At 45.5% G+C, this 18876-nt stretch overlaps 1 protein-coding gene across 4 annotated transcripts in view; it reads right to left on the reverse strand.

The window, feature by feature from the left end:
• The window catches only part of LOC147678852 (uncharacterized), a 121551-nt gene that overhangs the window by 46232 nt on the left and 56443 nt on the right, over window positions 1–18876 (reverse strand). For all 4 annotated transcript variants that reach the window (XM_086946278.1, XM_086946280.1, XM_086946281.1 and 1 more), the window contains one exon: window positions 6273–6371. In XM_086946278.1, the coding sequence (XP_086802404.1) occupies window positions 6273–6371 (99 nt within the window). The remainder of the gene's footprint in view (window positions 1–6272; window positions 6372–18876) is intronic.

Genomic DNA, 18876 nt, shown 5'->3' on the forward strand with positions numbered 1-18876 from the left:
GGACTAAGTAGCAAATCACAAGCGGTGGGCATCTTCTAACTTCCCAGAGACATTACAGCATGCCTCGCAGAGCAGCGCATGCCTGCTGCCTCTAGGTGCGACCTAAAAAGCAGTTGTTCATAATTATGAGGAGCGGGAGCAAGCATGGGTGAGTGAGTTCTTGAGTCTAAATGAAAAAAGATTGCTCAGACAGAATACTAAATAACATGATGAGTAACATCACATGTAAGAGGGGCAGTCCTCTTGGAAGGTTACAAAAGAAAACAAGCATTTGCAATGCATTAGGTCTCGCAATTGTGAGAGTTTGAACTATTGGCATTGTAAATGGCAATGCCTTTTATTTACGTGATGGTTTTTAAAACATAAATGAAAGGCATTGTCATTTACAATGCCAATAGCTTAAACTCTCGCAAATGCTAGACTTATTGCATTGCAAATGCTTGTTTTAACTTCAATTGCCGTTTAAATAAAGGGTTGACTTTTTATTTAACATATTTTATAATCCTAGTGCTGAATCAAGTAAACAGCAGCCCAGTGCTGCAGTTGACTAGGGGGGGTGCATGTAAAGGTCAGGAGGGGTGAATGCGGCCCCGCCCCGTACTTGGAGTATCACTGCTCCAATGGAAGCTTCTTAAAACAAACAAAAAAGTTTGAACTCTTTTATCATAAACATTAAGGCCCCGATTCAGATTTTGGCATAATCCAGGTGATTTTTATTGGACCAGATAAATAACTATGCCCTGAGGTATATTATTTATCAGATGTGGTAAATAGCAGATTTTGGTGCTTACAATATATTTTCTCCCCTGTTGAATTCCAGATTTGACCTGCCAAAATGTAACCACATTAGATATTTGAAGCACCTGATAATTTACCTGTTTTGGTAAATGCCACCCACCTCGGAATTCGAAACCCTGCACAAACAGGGGTTTACACTGGGGTCGGAAAATTCAAAACAATTAATAATCAGGGCCAAATTTCTCTGCCCGTTTTGCGGTAGCCCAATGGACGTTGTGTGCCGTCCAGGGACACTGCATGCACCAGCATCATCTCTCTTCTATTCTATTACTCTCAATGACGTTTAACGTGAGGTTTTGTATCCACAGAGATAGATAGCTGGTTTATGCTTTCCCAACATCTATCACTTACAAGTGTTTGTGGCATGTCTCAGGATTTCTTGTCCTGCTCAGGAAGCCTACATGGAATGAGTAGGCACTGCCAAATAAATATTATTTCTGTTGCTCTTCGACTTGGAGCTTCTATATGAAAACAGATCTAACGCAAGTGTCCAAAAGAAGAAACTCCATGTCCTCAAGTTGTATAACATGATTATCTTGCAATTAGCTCAACCAGAAACTTGTTGCGGATGGAAAAAGGCAAACACTTGTTCAAATTCCTAACCCACCAGGAAACAAACTAGAACAGGACAAATGTTTTACAGACATTCTACGTGAACCGTAACATTTTCATCTATGGCCCTTTACTGCTTACTCGAGGGCAAATATGTAAATGCTATAATACCTACATTTGTAATGGGCGCCCTCCAAAGTTGAAAAATGTTAAATCTGCAATATAAAACGACTTGCTTTCATTGAGCAAATTAATTCATGTCAGATAATTTCCAGAACATCGGGTAGGTGGGAGGTTGACCTGAGATCGGTATGCACAAATGTCTCGAGGCTGCGTCACAGTGAGGGGTAGGCAGCATAGCTACCAAGAGGCCTGGCGTTGTGCCTGCAACACGTACGGCACTCCAGCCTTTTCTGCACATAGCAAAATCAGATAATAAGGATGCCGTGCCGATGTTATACAATCGCGCAAAACCACAGGCTTATTAAATTAACAGCCAGCCTCGGCTGGAACTTTGACCACGGGATTTAAAAGACCTTCGAACTACTGTTGCTAAAGCCACTGCGAGCTACCTACGAAGCTGGGACGGAAGACATGCAGGAAAAGCCGTACTCTTGGCATACAAGCCGGGTGGCTTTCGGCAACGGAAACCGTCATAGAAGCTGCTTTGGGGCAGAGTATTAGTCCGATTAGCCTAAAGCCGCCTCCTGGTGATTTTGATCACATGCTGAGATCCTGTTCACAAGGTCGGCGCGCTGATTCAGCCAGAGAGGCTGATAGAGTCCTGATACGACCAGCGGATAGCCCTGCGGGGCTCCCATGCCTAAGGGGAGAGCCCTGCGTCGTGCTGGCAGAGAAGCTGGAGTGCTCTGCAGGGCTCCCATGAGCGAAGGAAGCCCCGCGTGTGCCAGGTGATGCAGAGATGACACCAGCGTAGCGACAAGAGCCCTGTGAGGTAAGGGTGTGTGTGTGTGTGTGTGTGTGCGCGTGTGCGTGTGCGCGTGTGCGTGTGTGCGTGTGTGTGTGTGTGTGTGTGTGTGTGTGTGTTTGCGTGAGTGTGGCTGTGTGAGCGCGCGCGCGATTGCGAGAGGATGACTTGCTGGAATGTGGGACACGCGCAGATGCATCAGTCATAAGTGGGACAGGAGATGTGCACGGCGCAGGGCTGTACATGTGCGTCCACTAGGTGAAATCACCGAGGGCTTGCGCGTGCCCATCCCCTGTCCAACATTCCCAGCAAGTGAATAACATAAGGTCTTTCGCTGGACGCAGCGCTTCGCGCTGCTAACACCAGCTCGACCTAAAAAGGTGGGACTAGCGACCATATTAACCAATAAAAAGCAGCCATTTTACAAAGGACAGTTAAAGGAGCCAATTAGATAGATGGGTGTTGCTTAATGCCCATATCTTGAATACAGCCTGTCTCGAAGAGACTGTGCAAGCGCTGCCTAGGCGAGAACTAAGAAAAGGGCCTTTGAAGGAGCCGGCGTTTACTTCAAGAAGATCTTATAAGAGGCACATTATTTAAGAGGGTGTGTATGTTCGAGAGTAAGGCCTAGGACTGGTTAAGTTTGTTTTGGTTCATGCGGTTTTCCTTCCAAATAATTTTCTCTGTGTACTGAGCTAGTTTTCAGGTCAACAGAACCAGCCAAAGGAAACATGTCCCATAGCGTGCGATCCTCACAACTTACTTATTTGAATCATAAGTCTATGCTGGGAAATGCATAGAGAGATTTGTTTCCTTACATAATGACAGTAGGAAGGAAAATTACTTTTTTTTCATAATGTAGAACCACCTTTATGAAACCTTAAACAAAGAAGTATATGTGACAAGTTACAGCAGAAGTAACAAAGTTCACAAGGACGTCCCAATGCAAAAAGCTCCACCAATGTGGCAATTGTCCATAGAACTTTGTAAAGCTTGATAAAAAATAATCAAAGACTTCACCAACCATTTTTTAGGATCTTTTATGTCCAACATTTTGTGATCCCGATCGAGACTTCCGCCTGACTGTGAGGACTCCATGGTCTTCAGGAGCACAGGTACCTCTTTATGGGAGCTCCTACATCGGTCTGGCAGAGGAGCAGCAACACGGTAAACTAGGCTCTGCTTCTTCAGTGCCTGCTGCGGCAGAGGAGTACCTTCTCTACTCCAACGGTGACTGCTGGCAATTTCTGAAGGGCTTGCAGTCTACCATGGTTCTTGGTAGTTGCTCAGCTGCAAGACAAGTCACTCTGTCGTGATTGTCAAGACTGGTGCAGGCAGGGATTGGCACCAAAAGTTCACAGCAGTCTTCAGTTCTCATTGTGTCACGGCTCTTCTTTGTCCTCTTCTTCTGGATCTGTCCAATCTGAGCTCCTGGCATCTGGGGGCCTCCTCAATACTCAATTTAGGGGACTTCCGGGGAGTGACAGGTAGAAGCCAATGGGCTACTTGCCTTTAGTGTGTCTACACCCTCTATATGACCTTCCTAAAGGAAGTGGGCATAACCCTGACACAGGGAGCCACCAGAGACTGATGGAAGCCGACAAGACTGACCATGAGGGACTGATGGAAGTAGACCAGATTGATCATCAGAGACTGATGGAAGCAGACAAGACTGACAATCCGAGACTGATGGAAGCAGACAAGACTGACCACCAGAGACTGATGGAAGTCGACAAGACTGACCATGAGGGACTGATGGAAGCCAACAAGACTGACCATCAGAGACTGATGGAAGCCGACAAGACTGACCATGAGGGACTGATGGAAGTCGACCAGATTGATCATCAGAGACTGATGGAAGCAGACAAGACTTACACTCAGTGACTGATGGAAGCAGACCAGACTGACAATCCGAGACTGATGGAAGCAGACAAGACTGACCATCAGAGACTGATGGAAGCCGACAAGATTGACCATCAGAGACTGATGGATGCCGACAAGACTGACCATCAGAGACTGATGGATGCCGACAAGACTGACCATGAGGGACTGATGGAAGCAGACAAGACTGACCATCAGAGACTGATGGAAGCAGACAAGACTGACCATCAGAGACTGATGGAAGCAAACAAGACTGACGATCAGAGATTGATGGAAGCAGACAAGACTGACCATCAGAGATTGATGGAAGCAGACAAGACTGACCATCAGAGACTGATGGAAGCAGACAAGACTGACCATCAGAGACTGATGGAAGCAGACAAGACTGACCATCAGAGACTGATGGAAGCAGACAAGACTGACCATCAGAGACTGATGGATGCCGACAAGACTGACCATGAGGGACTGATGGAAGCAGACAAGACTGACCATCAGAGACTGATGGAAGCAGACAAGACTGACCATCAGAGACTGATGGAAGCAGACCAGATTGATCATCAGAGACTGATGGAAGCAGACAAGACTGACCATCAGAGACTGATGGAAGCAGACAAGACTGACCATCAGAGACTGATGGAAGCAGACAAGACTGACCATCAGAGACTGATGGAAGCAGACAAGACTGACCATCAGAGACTGATGGAAGCAGACAGGACTGGCCATCAGAGACTGATGGAAGCAGACAACACTGACCATCAGAGACTGATGGAAGCAGACAAGACTGACCATCAGAGACTGATGAAAGCAGACAGGACTGACCATCAGAGACTGATGGAAGCAGACAAGACTGACCATCAGAGACTGATGGAAGCAGACAAGACTGACCATGAGGGACTGATGGAAGCAGACAAGACTGACCATCAGAGACTGATGGAAGCAGACAAGACTGACCATCAGAGACTGATGGAAGCAGACAAGACTGACCTTCAGAGACTGATGGAAGCAGACAAGACTGACAATCCGAGACTGATGGAAGCAGACAAGACTGACTATAAGAGACTGATGGAAGCAGACAAGACTGACCATCAGAGACTGATGGAAGCCGACAAGACTGACCATGAGGGACTGATGGAAGCCGACAAGACTGACCATCAGAGACTGATGGAAGCCGACAAGACTGACCATCAGAGACTGATGGAAGCAAGCAAGACTGACCATCAGAGACTGATGGAAGCAGACAAGACTTACACTCAGTGACTGATGGAAGCAGACAAGACTGACAATCCGAGACTGATGGAAGCAGACAAGACTGACTATAAGAGACTGACGGAAGCAGACAAGACTGACCATCAGAAACCGATGGAAGCAGACAAGACTGACCATCAGAGACTGATGGAAGCCGACAAGACTGACCATCAGAGACTGATGGAAGCCGACAAGACTGACCATGAGGGACTGATGCAAGTAGACCAGATTGATCATCAGAGACTGATGGAAGCAGACATGACTTACACTCAGTGACTGATGGAAGCAGACAAGACTGACCATCAGAGACTGATGGAAGCAGACAAGACTGGCCATCAGAGACTGATGGAAGCCGACAAGACTGACCATGAGGGACTGATGGAAGCAGACAAGACTGACCATCCGAGACTGATGGAAGCAGACCAGACTGACCATCAGAGACTGATGGAAGCAGACAAGACTGGCCATCAGAGACTGATGGATGCAGATAAGACTGGCCATCAGAGACTGATGGATGCAGATAAGACTGGCCATTAGAGACTGACTGAAGCAGATGAGAGACTGATGGAAGCAGACATGCCTGACCATCAGAGAATGAGGAAAGCAGACACAACTGACCATCAGAGACGGATAGAAGCAAACAAGCCTGACCAGAGAGTGATGGAAGCAGACAAGACTGACCATCATAGACTGATGGAAGCAGACGAGACGAATGGAAGCAGACAAGACTGACCATCAGAGATGGATGGAAGAAGGCAAGACTGACCATCAGATACTGATGGAAGTAGACAAGGCTGACACACGGGTTGTACAGATTTTATGAAGCAACTGCGACCTCTGCCTGCAGGAAGCTGATTTGGTTACTCACCAGTAGCCCTTCTGATTGTCTCCGTTGTCACACTTTCCTCATAGCCCAAGCAAGAGGTCTCATTCTCATCTTTTACGCGAAATGTAATCATCTCATGACCTGTAATCAGTAAAATCAATAACATTACAACGTGCAGAAATGCACAGTATTTCACAGCAGATTATTCAACTGGCAAAATTCTATGAGCGGGAAAGAGTCTAAGGAGAAACACAATCAACCATTCAAAAAATAAACAAGCATTTGCAATGCAATTGGTCTCGCATTTGTGAAAGTTAGAGCTATTGCCATTGTAAATTATATTGTTTTGTACTAGAGGAGTGTAGAAGTCTAAGAATGAGGAATTACCATTGTGAAGAGAGAGATAGACCTGCAGCACTGCCTAGAGGATCAGAGGAATTAGAATGAGGAATTACAGACAAGGCCAGATAGCAGCTAGCAGCAATAATAGTGGTTAGAGGTGCCATCTTTGCCCTACTACTGGGAGGAAATCAGGAAAATTTGTAGTGGCACTTGTACAAATCTGCAGCTGATTCCTAGCTCACCCAGTGAACCACTAATCTAATCCGAGGGGAATGATAACTGGTGACGATGTAGTGGTATTTACAATACATGCATCAGTTAAAAGAGGGGGGCTTCTAGCCGAAGGTTAAAAGACAGCATCGCGATGTTTCTTAACAAACATGCATCTGTGAAAAAAGGGCCAATGGGCGAAGCCTAAAAGACGCAGCATAGCGCTCTCTCTCAACTAACCTGTAGGTTTGGGATAAGTGTGAAGTAACACTTCTGTTGCTCAGGACTATATACACCTACCTCATTGGTGAACGTCAAATAACAGAAAAATAGTGAGCTTTCATAGCAAAACAGAAAATATATGAAACTTCTGGTAGGAAAAGGTGGTGAATTACCTCAAGCAGTTATTATAGAATGGAGGATTTAAGGACAAAAGTGTTTAGCCTACAGGTAAGGTAGGACAATAAAAGTAAGCTCGGCAGATACTTAAATCAACAATTGAATAGCTCCTGAGCGTACAGCTACAAACATCCTGTTTAATGCCTATTCTTGGTATAAAACTGTCCCTCGCAGAGCTGCTGCATGCCTCACCAATCGAATCTTAAAGTGCTCTGTGGAGACAGAGTTTTTATAGTGTGCCAGGGGGCCCTGATAGGTTAAGCAAAAGTGGCACATGCAGGTAGTGATCCTAAATTGGCTCCGCACATGCATGTGTGGAAGAGAACGGCATGTTCTGAAACTAAAAGTGACGTGAATGAGCCTGTCTGGAAAAAGAGGGTCTCGTATAATTAAGCTTTAGCACAAAAAAAATGACAGTATTCTTGCGTTGCTTATTAACATTTGTCCGTTGTAATTTGCCTGTGTGTAGTTTCTATTGGAACGTGGTTGCATAACAAGCGGCAGCGTGACTGCTGAAGATGCGCCTATCATTGGAGCGGCTGACATAAAAGAGAGACTGCAACCGTGAGCAAACAAAACGCAAACACTCATGCGGGTCAAGTTTTCGAGCAAGTAAACACATCATATTCAGTTGTACCGTTAATATTGTGCTGCTGAGAAAATGTTACAGTGTTGTTATCAAGAGTAAAGAAGTCGCTATAAGTGCATATAGTTATACCACATAATTGCACCAGGAACAACAGTGATGGTGGGATACGTTATGCTCAAGACTATTAGCATGGAAAGTGGACCACAGCACAAGCGTAAGAGCTGACATGTTAGGGTTACATTAGTGGTCTGCGGGGATACACATGTGCAATGTATCAAGAACAGTGGCTTTGCTGTGGTAAATAAAATTACCGGGACTATTTTTCCATACATTCAATGACAATAAGGATAGCTCAATAAAATGAGAGGCAGAGTCCGTGGTATCCGAGTCATACGGGCTTTAATTAAGTGGCTCGAGTCACTGGACATCAGATTCCATCACCACTAAGGTTCAGGAAGGGACATTCAATGTTTTATTAACATCACACATTATATATAGTAAAACTGTATAATTGAAATGAATACAGTAGGCGTAACAAGTGGAAAGAGAGAGATAAGAACACATGGGCGTAAAAGAAGGCGTGTACAGGGGCGTACACGGAGGTGTGTGCTGGAAGCGTCACAGAAGTGTCATAGGTGGGTGGATGCTTAGAGAAAGTTTGCAGGGTCAGCAGAAACCTTTACCATGGATGCGTGCGCAACTGAGTATGACGTGGTATAGACGTGTAACTGGGGAGAGCTGGGGGCTTGACTTTAGCACTAGTAGAGGAGTCTTGGTGTCTGGGATGTCAGAACGACCTGCACCTATAGCATATCTGATATCTTGTGTTTGGAGGATGTGTTGTCTGAAGTAAAAGGTCTCTCGGGCAGAGGCCGTTCATTACTGAATGCTAGTGCGTGCATATGGTTCTTCATGCAAGGCGCGGGGGCCATGGGCCTACCATGGTAACGGGTTCAGTAAATCACTTGCAAGGAGACAGGAAAGCAGGGCCCTTTGCTCTGCAGCCGGGAATATGTTTACCTATTTCACTAGACTGGAATGTGTTTTTACGGAGGCTGAGCAGATAACTGTAGGCAAAATACCGTCTTGGCAGGCAGGCCAGGCCAAGCCGGGCACCGCTTGGCTGGGCAGGAAGTAAGGCAGAGGTCAGGGATGCATACCTAAACTGCAGCTTTCAGAGACAGAAGAGGCTCGGAGCCTCAATTAAGGGTCTGGCTCGACTGAGCCACAAAAACGTGTAAAACGTGTGCTTTGCGATATTTAAAAGTGCACCATGTAAATGCATTGGAAACGTAGGCTTTAAGGCTGAATTATCGTTTCGTTCATGGAGGGCCTGGTAGATGACATGTTAACGTTGGACGCAAATGCAATTGCGTCTTCATTTCGGCCATAGAGGGAGAATGCATGGATGTCATGCACATACATTGAACGTTGGGGTACACGATAGGGGACATACTTGGCCATATAAAATTCAATTTTCCTCATTCCCTCTTTGTCCCCTACGTTCCCTTCAGGATATATCTATTTTCATGAGACCATCTATCTGTTCGTATAACATCATTTGCTCGTCTTTTTTCATTCGAGCACGGGAACGTGAACGTGGACGGGGAATGCAAGCTGTGGCGCACAAGCCGCAAATCGCTGGCCCACATTGCAGACAGAGACAGCAACTGAATACTATGAGCAGTATGATTCCTAGGAATGACAGTACTTTCCATCCCCAGGCTGATATCACACTCCAGAGCCAACCGGACCATGTCCAGGTGCCTGGAGTCTGGTGCATCTGGTGAGCTATTTTATGAAGCCTTGTTATTGCTTTATATACCGATGGTGCGTTATTAGGAATAAACACACAACAACTAGATCCGATCACTCTACAAGCCCCGCCCCTATCGGCCAGGATGACGTCAAAGACAAGGCGGTTTTGAAGAACAACAAGTCTCATAGCAGACTGCTCTTCGGTCAAGTTACCTAAGGCAGAAGTAGTTTCGTTCACTACTGCTTCCAAAGTTCTGGTTAACCTGGGTATTATTTTACTGTTCTGGACGGGACCTATGAACCAGAAGTATCCTTTAATGTAATCCTTATACTGGTCCCATGCTGATTCGGAATAATCGATAACAGGAGGAAGGTCTCTCTTGTGTCTAACATGCATAAGATGGGTATCTCGATGATAATTGGATGGGGCTAGAAAAACAGGTGGCAGTAGGAACGCAATATAACCTGTTCCATCCCAATCTAAGGGCAGACGTACATAAGCTGTCTGACCACATATAAAATAGGAATGGCGGGAAGCTTTGAAAGTAGACTTTCCTTTATCACTGAATTCGACCACAGCATTACAATCACTGTGTCCTAGATGTACTGAACCATTCTTTCTAACGCATAATTCACCTTTCACTGGTAAAACTGTTATAAACGGCAAATCCGAATTAGTCTCGGACTGAACGTTCAGAATCATGAGGTTACGGGAAAAAGTTCCTAATCCATACATTTCATTTTCTAGATCAGTCCCTGTCCTTTGGGGAAGACTGTCCTTGTCTGGGAAACATGCTTGATTCATAACTGTATTCAGGTTCCCCCATATCCAATTGCCCTGGGAAACTTTGGACTTACTATCTAATGAGGACATTAAAATAAACCATGCCCCGCACGAACCATTATGTGTAAACGGATAGGGAAAGAGGGGCAGAGCTCCCTTCATTTTCTAGTAAGGTGGGAGTCGGCCACATACCCAGCAATTCGTGACATTGCTGGTCTGATGAGAATGGTGTAACATACGGATAAAAGTGTTGTTGCGCAGTGCTAGAGGATAGGACAATTCGTGTGGTGGCAGGTCACTGAAAGTGTGCTCTATAGTGTCATTGGAAGAGGAATGTACATGTGAGCCAGGAGGAGGAAAGAAAACATGTAGCATCAAGCTCATACATATAATCGATATACTCAGAAAAAACATAATAATCAAAGTGATAATACATCGGCTGTGCAGGCTTTTGCAATATTTGTCTCTCTTTTCATTTCGCCTATCTCTCTGGCTATTTGGGTCTATCTCATACATGTCAGAAACCTGTCTAACCGCTTCACCCGAGGGGGACTTAAACAATTAAACGCTGTCTGACTTACTAGACCGTAACTTAGCTTTATACTCCTGCTGCGGAGTTTCCTCTAACAAAGGGAGTTTAGAGTCGTTATCAGAAATGTTCTCAGAAACCTTCGGGAAACAGTCTTTGGAATCTGAGTTAAGTCCGTGGAAGCGTTTGACGTGTTGGGCATGTATCCAGCCCTTACGTCCTTCCACCTTCACTGCTGTCCTTGTGGTTAATAAAACAAGTTTTGGTGACTTCCAACACGGCTCCAGGGGACTTGACCTGTCGAAATTCCGTACAACCACAATGTCGACAGGAACAATGGAGTGGTCCTTAACCTGGGTATTGTCTGGAACGGCGGCGACAACCTGTGAACGACAAGAGAGTAGTGCAGACATCAAGGAAGCCAGGTAATCTGTCAGCATATTACTATCAACATCGGTGATCTTGCGCGGCATAGGCGTACCCCACACATTTGGTGGTCTGCCGAAGACTACCTCATAAGGAGATAGTCCGGTTCTGGAATGAGCTACCATACGCATGTAAAAGAGGGCAACCGGCAGGGCTACCATCCAATCTACACCTTTTTCTGCACAGACCTTCGCTAACCGTGTTTTCAGAGTCTGATTTTGTCTCTCAACGAGACCAGCTGCTTCGGGGTGTCGTACGCAGTGGAATTTCCCCTGGTACCCTAACAGGAGTGATACCTGTTTCATCAGTTCGGACGAGAATGGCTGTCCATTATCTGAGTACACGACACGGGGCAAGCCGTATCGCGGGAAAAATTCACGAACCAACTGCTTGGCAGTGGTTACGGCAGTGTAATCTGGGACTGGGTACGCTTCTGTCCATCTAGATAGGGCACATACAACTACGAGGACATACTTGAATCCTCGACATCGGTCCATCTGAATATAATCCATCTGGAGGACTTCAAAAGGGTGGTCAGGAGGATGAAATCCACCTTGTTCCACAGGAATGCCTTTGCTTGGATTGAACTGACAACAGATCATGCAGGTACGCACTTTCTGTTTTGCTGCTGCACGTAAATGCTTGTTGAACCAGATATTCTGTATGCTGTCTAGCATGGCTTTCTCTCCTAAGTGTGCTGGACTATGTGCTGTATTAATGATCGCTTGAACCATAGAGTCGGGAGAAACCATGTGGCTTTTCCCTTTGTCATCCATCCCTGATCTGTCTGGACCCCTCCTTGTTCTGTCCATTTCTTGATTTCGTCCGGAGTGGCATGTGTCTGTATGTCGAGTACATCTTGTGTGGGATCCCCGACTGTCATGCAATGCCTCAGTGGAGTTACTTCAGTCTTTGTCGTGTCAGTCGGTATGTCTGTTTGAGTCTGAGCTGTAAGTTTAGCTGTTCGATCTGCCAGGTCGTTACCCCGGGAAATGGTGTCAGTAACTTTAGTATGTGCTTTGCATTTCATGATGGCTATGGCTGTAGGCAAGTGTATTGCTTCTAACAGAGCTTGCATGAGGGGAGCATGCTGGATCTTGGCTCCGTGGGAGGTCAGAAAATCTCTCTCTTGCCAGAGAACACCGAAGTCGTGAACGACTCCGAATGCGTACTGTGAATCTGTGTATATGTTTACTTTCAGGTTCTTGGCTCGTATACAGGCTTGGGTCAGAGCAATGAGCTCTGCTGCTTGGGCAGACAAGGAGTCAATACGTTGTGTTTCTATGACTTCAGTTTCAGTGGTCACTGCATATGCGGCCACTAACTCTCCTGTACTTGTTCTCATGCATGAACCATCCACATAAAGTGTCAGGTCTGGGTCGGGTAATGCAATGTCTGTCAAATATTGTCTTGGTTTCATCATTGTGTTAATGACTTCCACACAGTCATGTGGTGTAGGGTCTGCTGTAATTGAGGGTAACAGTGTAGCAGGGTTTAATATGTTGCAACGTCTGATCTCGATGTGTGGCTGAAACAGTGTCAGTTCATATCCTGTCAATCGTGCTATGGTCAAGTGCTGAGTCTGTGTCCTGTTCAGGAGAACTTCCACGGAGTGTGGAACCTGTACTGTCAGGGGCTGTCCTAATACTATGGAGTCGCTTTGTCTGATAGCTAGAGCTGTTGCTGCAACTGATTTTAGGCACGTAGGCAGCGCCTAGGCTACTGGATCCAATGTACTAGAAAAATAAGCACAGGGCTTGTGTTTTCCTGCTTGATCTTGTGTGAGAACAGATAATGCTGTGCCATCGCGTTCAGTGACAAAAAGTGTAAAAGGTTTGCTGTAACATGGTGTCGCTAAAACAGGTGCTTGACATAAGGCTTTCTTCAGTTCATCAAAAGCTTGTGTATGTTCCTGAGTCCAAGGGAGGACAGTCGAAGTCGCTGCCTCCTGTGTTGTCAACTGTATGAGTGGCTTGGCCAGATATGCATACTGAGGAATCCATTGTCTGCAGTAAGAAGTGAGGCCAATGAAGGCCCGTACTTCCTTTTGTGTCTTGGGCTGTGGAAGATGTGCAATTAACTGGATGCGGTCTGGTGTCAATTGTCTACCCCACTTGGACAGCAAGTGTCCAAGGTAAACCACTTGCTGGGCACAGAATTGCAGCTTCGAAGGGGACACTTTATGCCCCTTTTCGGCCAAGAAATACAAGACTGTCAGTGATGCACGTTCGCAGTCACGTTCTGTTCGTGCGGTGATCAAGAGGTCGTCAACATACTGGAGTAGGGCAGTGTCAGTAGGCATGTGAATAATGTCTAGTTGTCGTTTCAGGGCTTGACTGTAAATACTAGGGCTTTCTGTGAACCCTTGAGGAGCACGTGCAAATTTGAAGCTTCGGCCATTTAAACAGAATCCGAAAAGATACTGGCTTTCCGGATGAATGGGGACACTAAAGAAGGCGTTCTTGAGATCGATTACAGTGAAGAACGCAGCTTCGGAATCAATGGCAGTCAATAAGGAAGAAATATCTGGGACCACTGGGTACTGGGGTATTATGCATTTGTTTAATTCACGAAGGTCAATCACCAGTCTGTAGACCGGTGGTGCATTCGGGTCAGTTCGTTTAAGAATCGGGATGATTGGAGAATTACATACATTGGAGTCAGTTTCTACAACCACTCCTTGTGCAATGAGTTCGTCAATAATTTTCAGTAAGGCTGCTACAGCATCAGGTGGTAATTTGTATTGTCGGATTCAGGGCAGTACAACTCCTTGTTTGAGAGTAACACGATATGGTGTAATGTGCATACAACCTACATCAGTTGGACCTTGCGCCCATAAATGCTGGGGTACATTCTGTAATCTTGGATCAAAATCTCTTAACACATAATGTCCTTTAAAATCACGTAAAAACAATCTCACTCCTTCCGGAGAACAACATATCACTGCTCCTAGCGCTTTCAATGTTTTTATACCAGGCAAGTTTTCTGGACATGATTTCGTAAGTAACAAGTCTGTAGTGCGAGACAATGGACCACCTTCTAGGGAAACTGGCTTTGACACTTCGTTAACAATAGGCTTTCCTGAAAATCCCAGGGAAACATTCTGTGAGCCTGAGAGGGGTGCCCCTGGAACCTCGTCATGACTGATGGTAGTTCTGCTCGCCCCTGTGTCAATCAACATTTTTCTGTCTTTCCCGAATACCTGACTATGTACATAGGGACCCTCTTGATCTACAGGAACCCACGATAAGGGGCAAGCCAACCTCCCTCTCTAGGCTGTTTCATGAGTACTGCTGATAATCTGGGTAGTCTGACTGTGCATACTGGTACATTTGTTGCGTAACATGTGTGGCAGCAATGGGTTGGGGTTGGGGTACAGCTACTGTCTGTTGTGCGTTCTGTGGAGGTTGCGTGTTCTGCGGGATATTTTGTGGAACATGTTCTTGTCTAGGTGGACGCGGTCTTTCTTTCGTTTTGCCGGTAGCGATATTGTGTCTCAGAACGGCACATTCGTTTATATAGTGACCTGCCTGTTTACAGTAATTGCAGTTCCCTTTAACAGGAGCTGCAGAATGACCGGGCGGTGCCGTACCCCTCTTCTGACCATCAGCTGGAACAGACTGAGCAACTAGCACTTTCATTTTCGTGTCTTTTATACGTCTCTGTTCGTGTTCGTGTTCTTCTCTAATTCGGTTTTGATGGTACTGTAACATTTGTAACATTTGGGAAGGGCTATTTGCTTGCCATGTACTCTCAACTTTCAGTACTCTATTTTTAACTTGTGGTAAGGAATTCTCTACTAATTTGGTCACAAAAAGATGTGGGTATGATTCACTACTTGTCTTATGGCCGCTATTAATAATGAAACATTTCTCGAATCTGGAATAAAAATCACTAGTGTCTTCGTCTTGTTTTTGTTTGCAGGCTGAGATAGCATCCCAGTCTTCCTTTTTAGTAGCTAGTAATCTTGGCAAAACTTGTACTAATAACTCGGGCAAAGCTTTAGCTTTTTCCCCAAGACCAGTACCAGGGACTCGTGTATTATCTTCGTTTTCTAATTCTGCCCAATCAATCTTTTTTTCTCCCACCTCCCACTCTTTTTCTTTAAGTTTTTCGTAAATACCTGCAGGCAACAGAACTTTCAACATTTTAATGATGTCGGGATACGTATACTCCCCCATGCGGAGCATATCCTTTAATTCGCGGTGAAACCCTGCTGGATCTTTATCATGACAGGGCACTAATTTTTTCATTTCCAATAGTTCTATTTTCGTTAAGGGGGTGTAAACAAATACTCGTTCAAGCTCACCACCTGTTGTCCGCACGGGATGAACTTCTCGTAAGGGATTCTGTCTGTTTATGTAAAATGTTTTCCTTACTGGGGGTGGAACGGGAACGAAATGTGGAGTCAGGAAAGTCCTGTATTTGTGTCGCTGTTCTAGAATGACATTAATTAAATCGGTACCTAGGCCTCTCCATCTACCTAGGAGTAACTCTTCCAATATATTATATAGGGGACCTGGATCAGAATGCTGACTTTCATACAATGTAATGAGATGTTGAATCATGTACATACCAGCTAATCGCTGTTCGTCTGGGGAAAGATTAAAAAATGTTTGCGCTACTAAGTCATCTTTATATACACTAGTATTGCCAGCCCATTGTACTGCTGACCGGGCTAGTTCCTGTTCATGCATGGTACTAAGTTCACTGTAACCTATTCGTTGTTTCAGTACTTTATCAGTGGCTTGGAATAGATGCTCAAGAGAACATTGTTCTGATATGGGAGAAAGAAAACGTTTCTTGCATTCTGGGCGTACGGGTTTGTCAAAGGGTCTTGCCCTACCTACGTACGCTATTCTATTTGGGTTCTCAGTTTCTATATCCTCGTCTTCTGAGACTTCATCCTCTTTCTCAGTTTCGTTTTCGTCGGCCTGTGCCAAGGCCCTTTCTTTCTCACATATGTCAAGAATTTCCTTACGGATTTTCCTGTACATTGACTCCACACTACTTTGTCTATCATGCTTTCCGACCGCTATGTTGTCACTCCAATCTAACATACGTTTAGTTACTTCTCTGTGTGGTTGATCTTGTTCCCTGATCAAACAATTTATCAAGAACTGTAAAATCATGCGTTGAGTTTCCACCTTTCTGTGTGCCATGGCCTCCTGTATACTTTCTGGCCCCTCCCCCGTTCTAATGAAGTGATATATCTTGTCTAATTTCTCTCCCATGCCTGGTAAAGTGATCAAATAATCTGCAACGCGCCTTAATCGTAGCGAGTGTAAGACCAATGAGTCCTCACCCGGTACTGAATCATATATACAATCAGTAAGGTTTTTTCTAAGAGTTGCGTATGTTGCCTTTGGCGTTTGTTCCAGTGCTAAGTCTCGTAATGATATTCGTTTTACTTGAGGAGGGGTGGAGAAACCCCCTCCCGCGGCTCCTAGATGTGAGCCGCCGGGGCTTGCAGGATGCACTGGCACTGGTAATATTGGTGCTGGTAAAGTAGGAGTAGGTAATGTAGGTTGGTCCTGGGTTGCAGGTGGATTAAAAGGATTGCCAGGACCAGTGGCAGGAGAAACAGTGGGGGGGAATCGTGTCATTAACAGGGTTGTGAGGATGGATATTTGGAGGAGGATTTGTATTTACATACTCTGGGACAGTGTCATCTAGGTAGGAAGAAAGAAAAATTTCCGCTGCGGTCTGTTTATGACGAAGTTTAGTCGGGACCAATGGTGGCGGCAATTTACAGGGTACTTCCGGGGTCACTTTGGGTAGGCCCTCGGCAAGAACGGGATACATGCCTTTAATAAGGGCATTTCTTTGTCTGTCTAATTGTTCTGCTTTAACTCGTTCACCTTCTTCTAGTAGTTCTCTTTCTTTAGCTTTTTCGGATTCTTCTCTACTTCTCTCTGCTTTCTTGATTTCTTTCTCTGTTCTTCTATGCGCTTCTTTACGCCATAATTCTATGGCATCTTTCTGGGATTGTCTGGCTTTCTTTTTCCAAAGTGCTTCTTCTACTCTCATGATGCAATCAGCATCCCATGTCCCTGAGACAGGCCATCTATATTTCTCTTCCAGATCTTTGGTATAGTCAACCCATAAGTCTAAGTACAGTATGGCATCTAAGCCATGTTTATGGTACATAAAATGACCGGGAGTGTCCCTAGGCGGGACGGGAACTGCCTCTTCGAGTATCCCTTTCCTGGTTCCTATCTGACGTAGTTTCGAAAACAGCGGCATGTTTGAACTTACTTGAACAAGAACACATTAAACACAATAATAAACTGCAAACAATCATTCATACCACGACATTAAAACACATTAAAACATTTCTGACAGATACTACCTGGTACATAGAAAAACACAATTCTGAAAATCTCGAAGGACAATACTAGAATACTGAATTACTGGATGCACTGCTAAAACAGTACAGACATACCGGTCCCATAAAGAGACACGTCATACCGTATTCACCTAAGTGAACACGTCTGGACCGGATCTGTGTACCCAGACCCGTCTGGACCGGGCACAAATTAATGAACCCGTCTATATGCGTTCCCAACAACTGTACTCACCGGGAAGCAGAACTGAAGGCCTTGGAAACTCGATACTGGACTGGACTGGACTGCTACGGCATCCGGCTGCTACTACGCATGCGCTTCGGAACAGGTGGGCCTCCGGATACCTCGGACCTTGCTCTCTCGGCTTGGGCTCTGGTCGGGACTCTCCGCATTCCTCACCGCCTCGTCTGGATGCTAGGTCGCAGTCTCCGTCTCCTCCGTGGGCCTGAGGGAGTTAGCAGGAAAACCCGCAGGTGTGCACAGGAGTCCGTCACGGCTGTAGAAGGGGTCAGGGGCCTGCGTTACATCGCCGGCGCGTGGGGAAGGGGAGGGGTCCCTATTCGGGCGCCAGATTATGTGGTAAATAAAATTACCGTGACTATTTTTCCATACATTAAATGACAATAAGGATAGCTCAATAAAATGAGAGGCAGAGTCCGTGGTATCGGAGTCATACGGGCTTTAATTAAGTGGCTTGAGTCACTGGACATCGGGTTCCATCACCACTAAGGTTCAGGAAGGGACATTCAACGTTTTATTAACATCACACATTATATATAGTAAAACTGTATAATTGAAATGAATACAGTAGGCGTAACAAGTGGAAAGAGAGAGATAAGAACACATGGGCGTAAAAGAAGGCGTGTACAGGGGCGTACACGGAGGTGTGTGCTGGAAGCGTCACAGAAGTGTCATAGGTGGGTGGATGCTTAGAGAAAGTTTGCAGGGTCAGCAGAAACCTTTACCATGGATGCGTGCGCAACTGAGTATGACGTGGTATAGACGTGTAACTGGGGAGAGCTGGGGGCTTGATTTTAGCACTAGTAGAGGAGTCTTGGTGTCTGGGATGTCAGAACGACCTGCACCTATAGCATATCTGATATCTTGTGTTTGGAGGATGTGTTGTCTGAAGTAAAAGGTCTCTCGGGCAGAGGCCGTTCATTACTGAATGCTAGTGTGTGCATATGGTTCTTCATGCAAGGCGCGGGGGCCATGGGCCTACCATGGTAACGGGTTCAGTAAATCACTTGCAAGGAGACAGG

Source organism: Lissotriton vulgaris, chromosome 12, assembly GCF_964263255.1.
Source record: "Lissotriton vulgaris chromosome 12, aLisVul1.2, whole genome shotgun sequence".
NCBI classification, from domain to species: Eukaryota; Metazoa; Chordata; class Amphibia; order Caudata; family Salamandridae; genus Lissotriton; species Lissotriton vulgaris.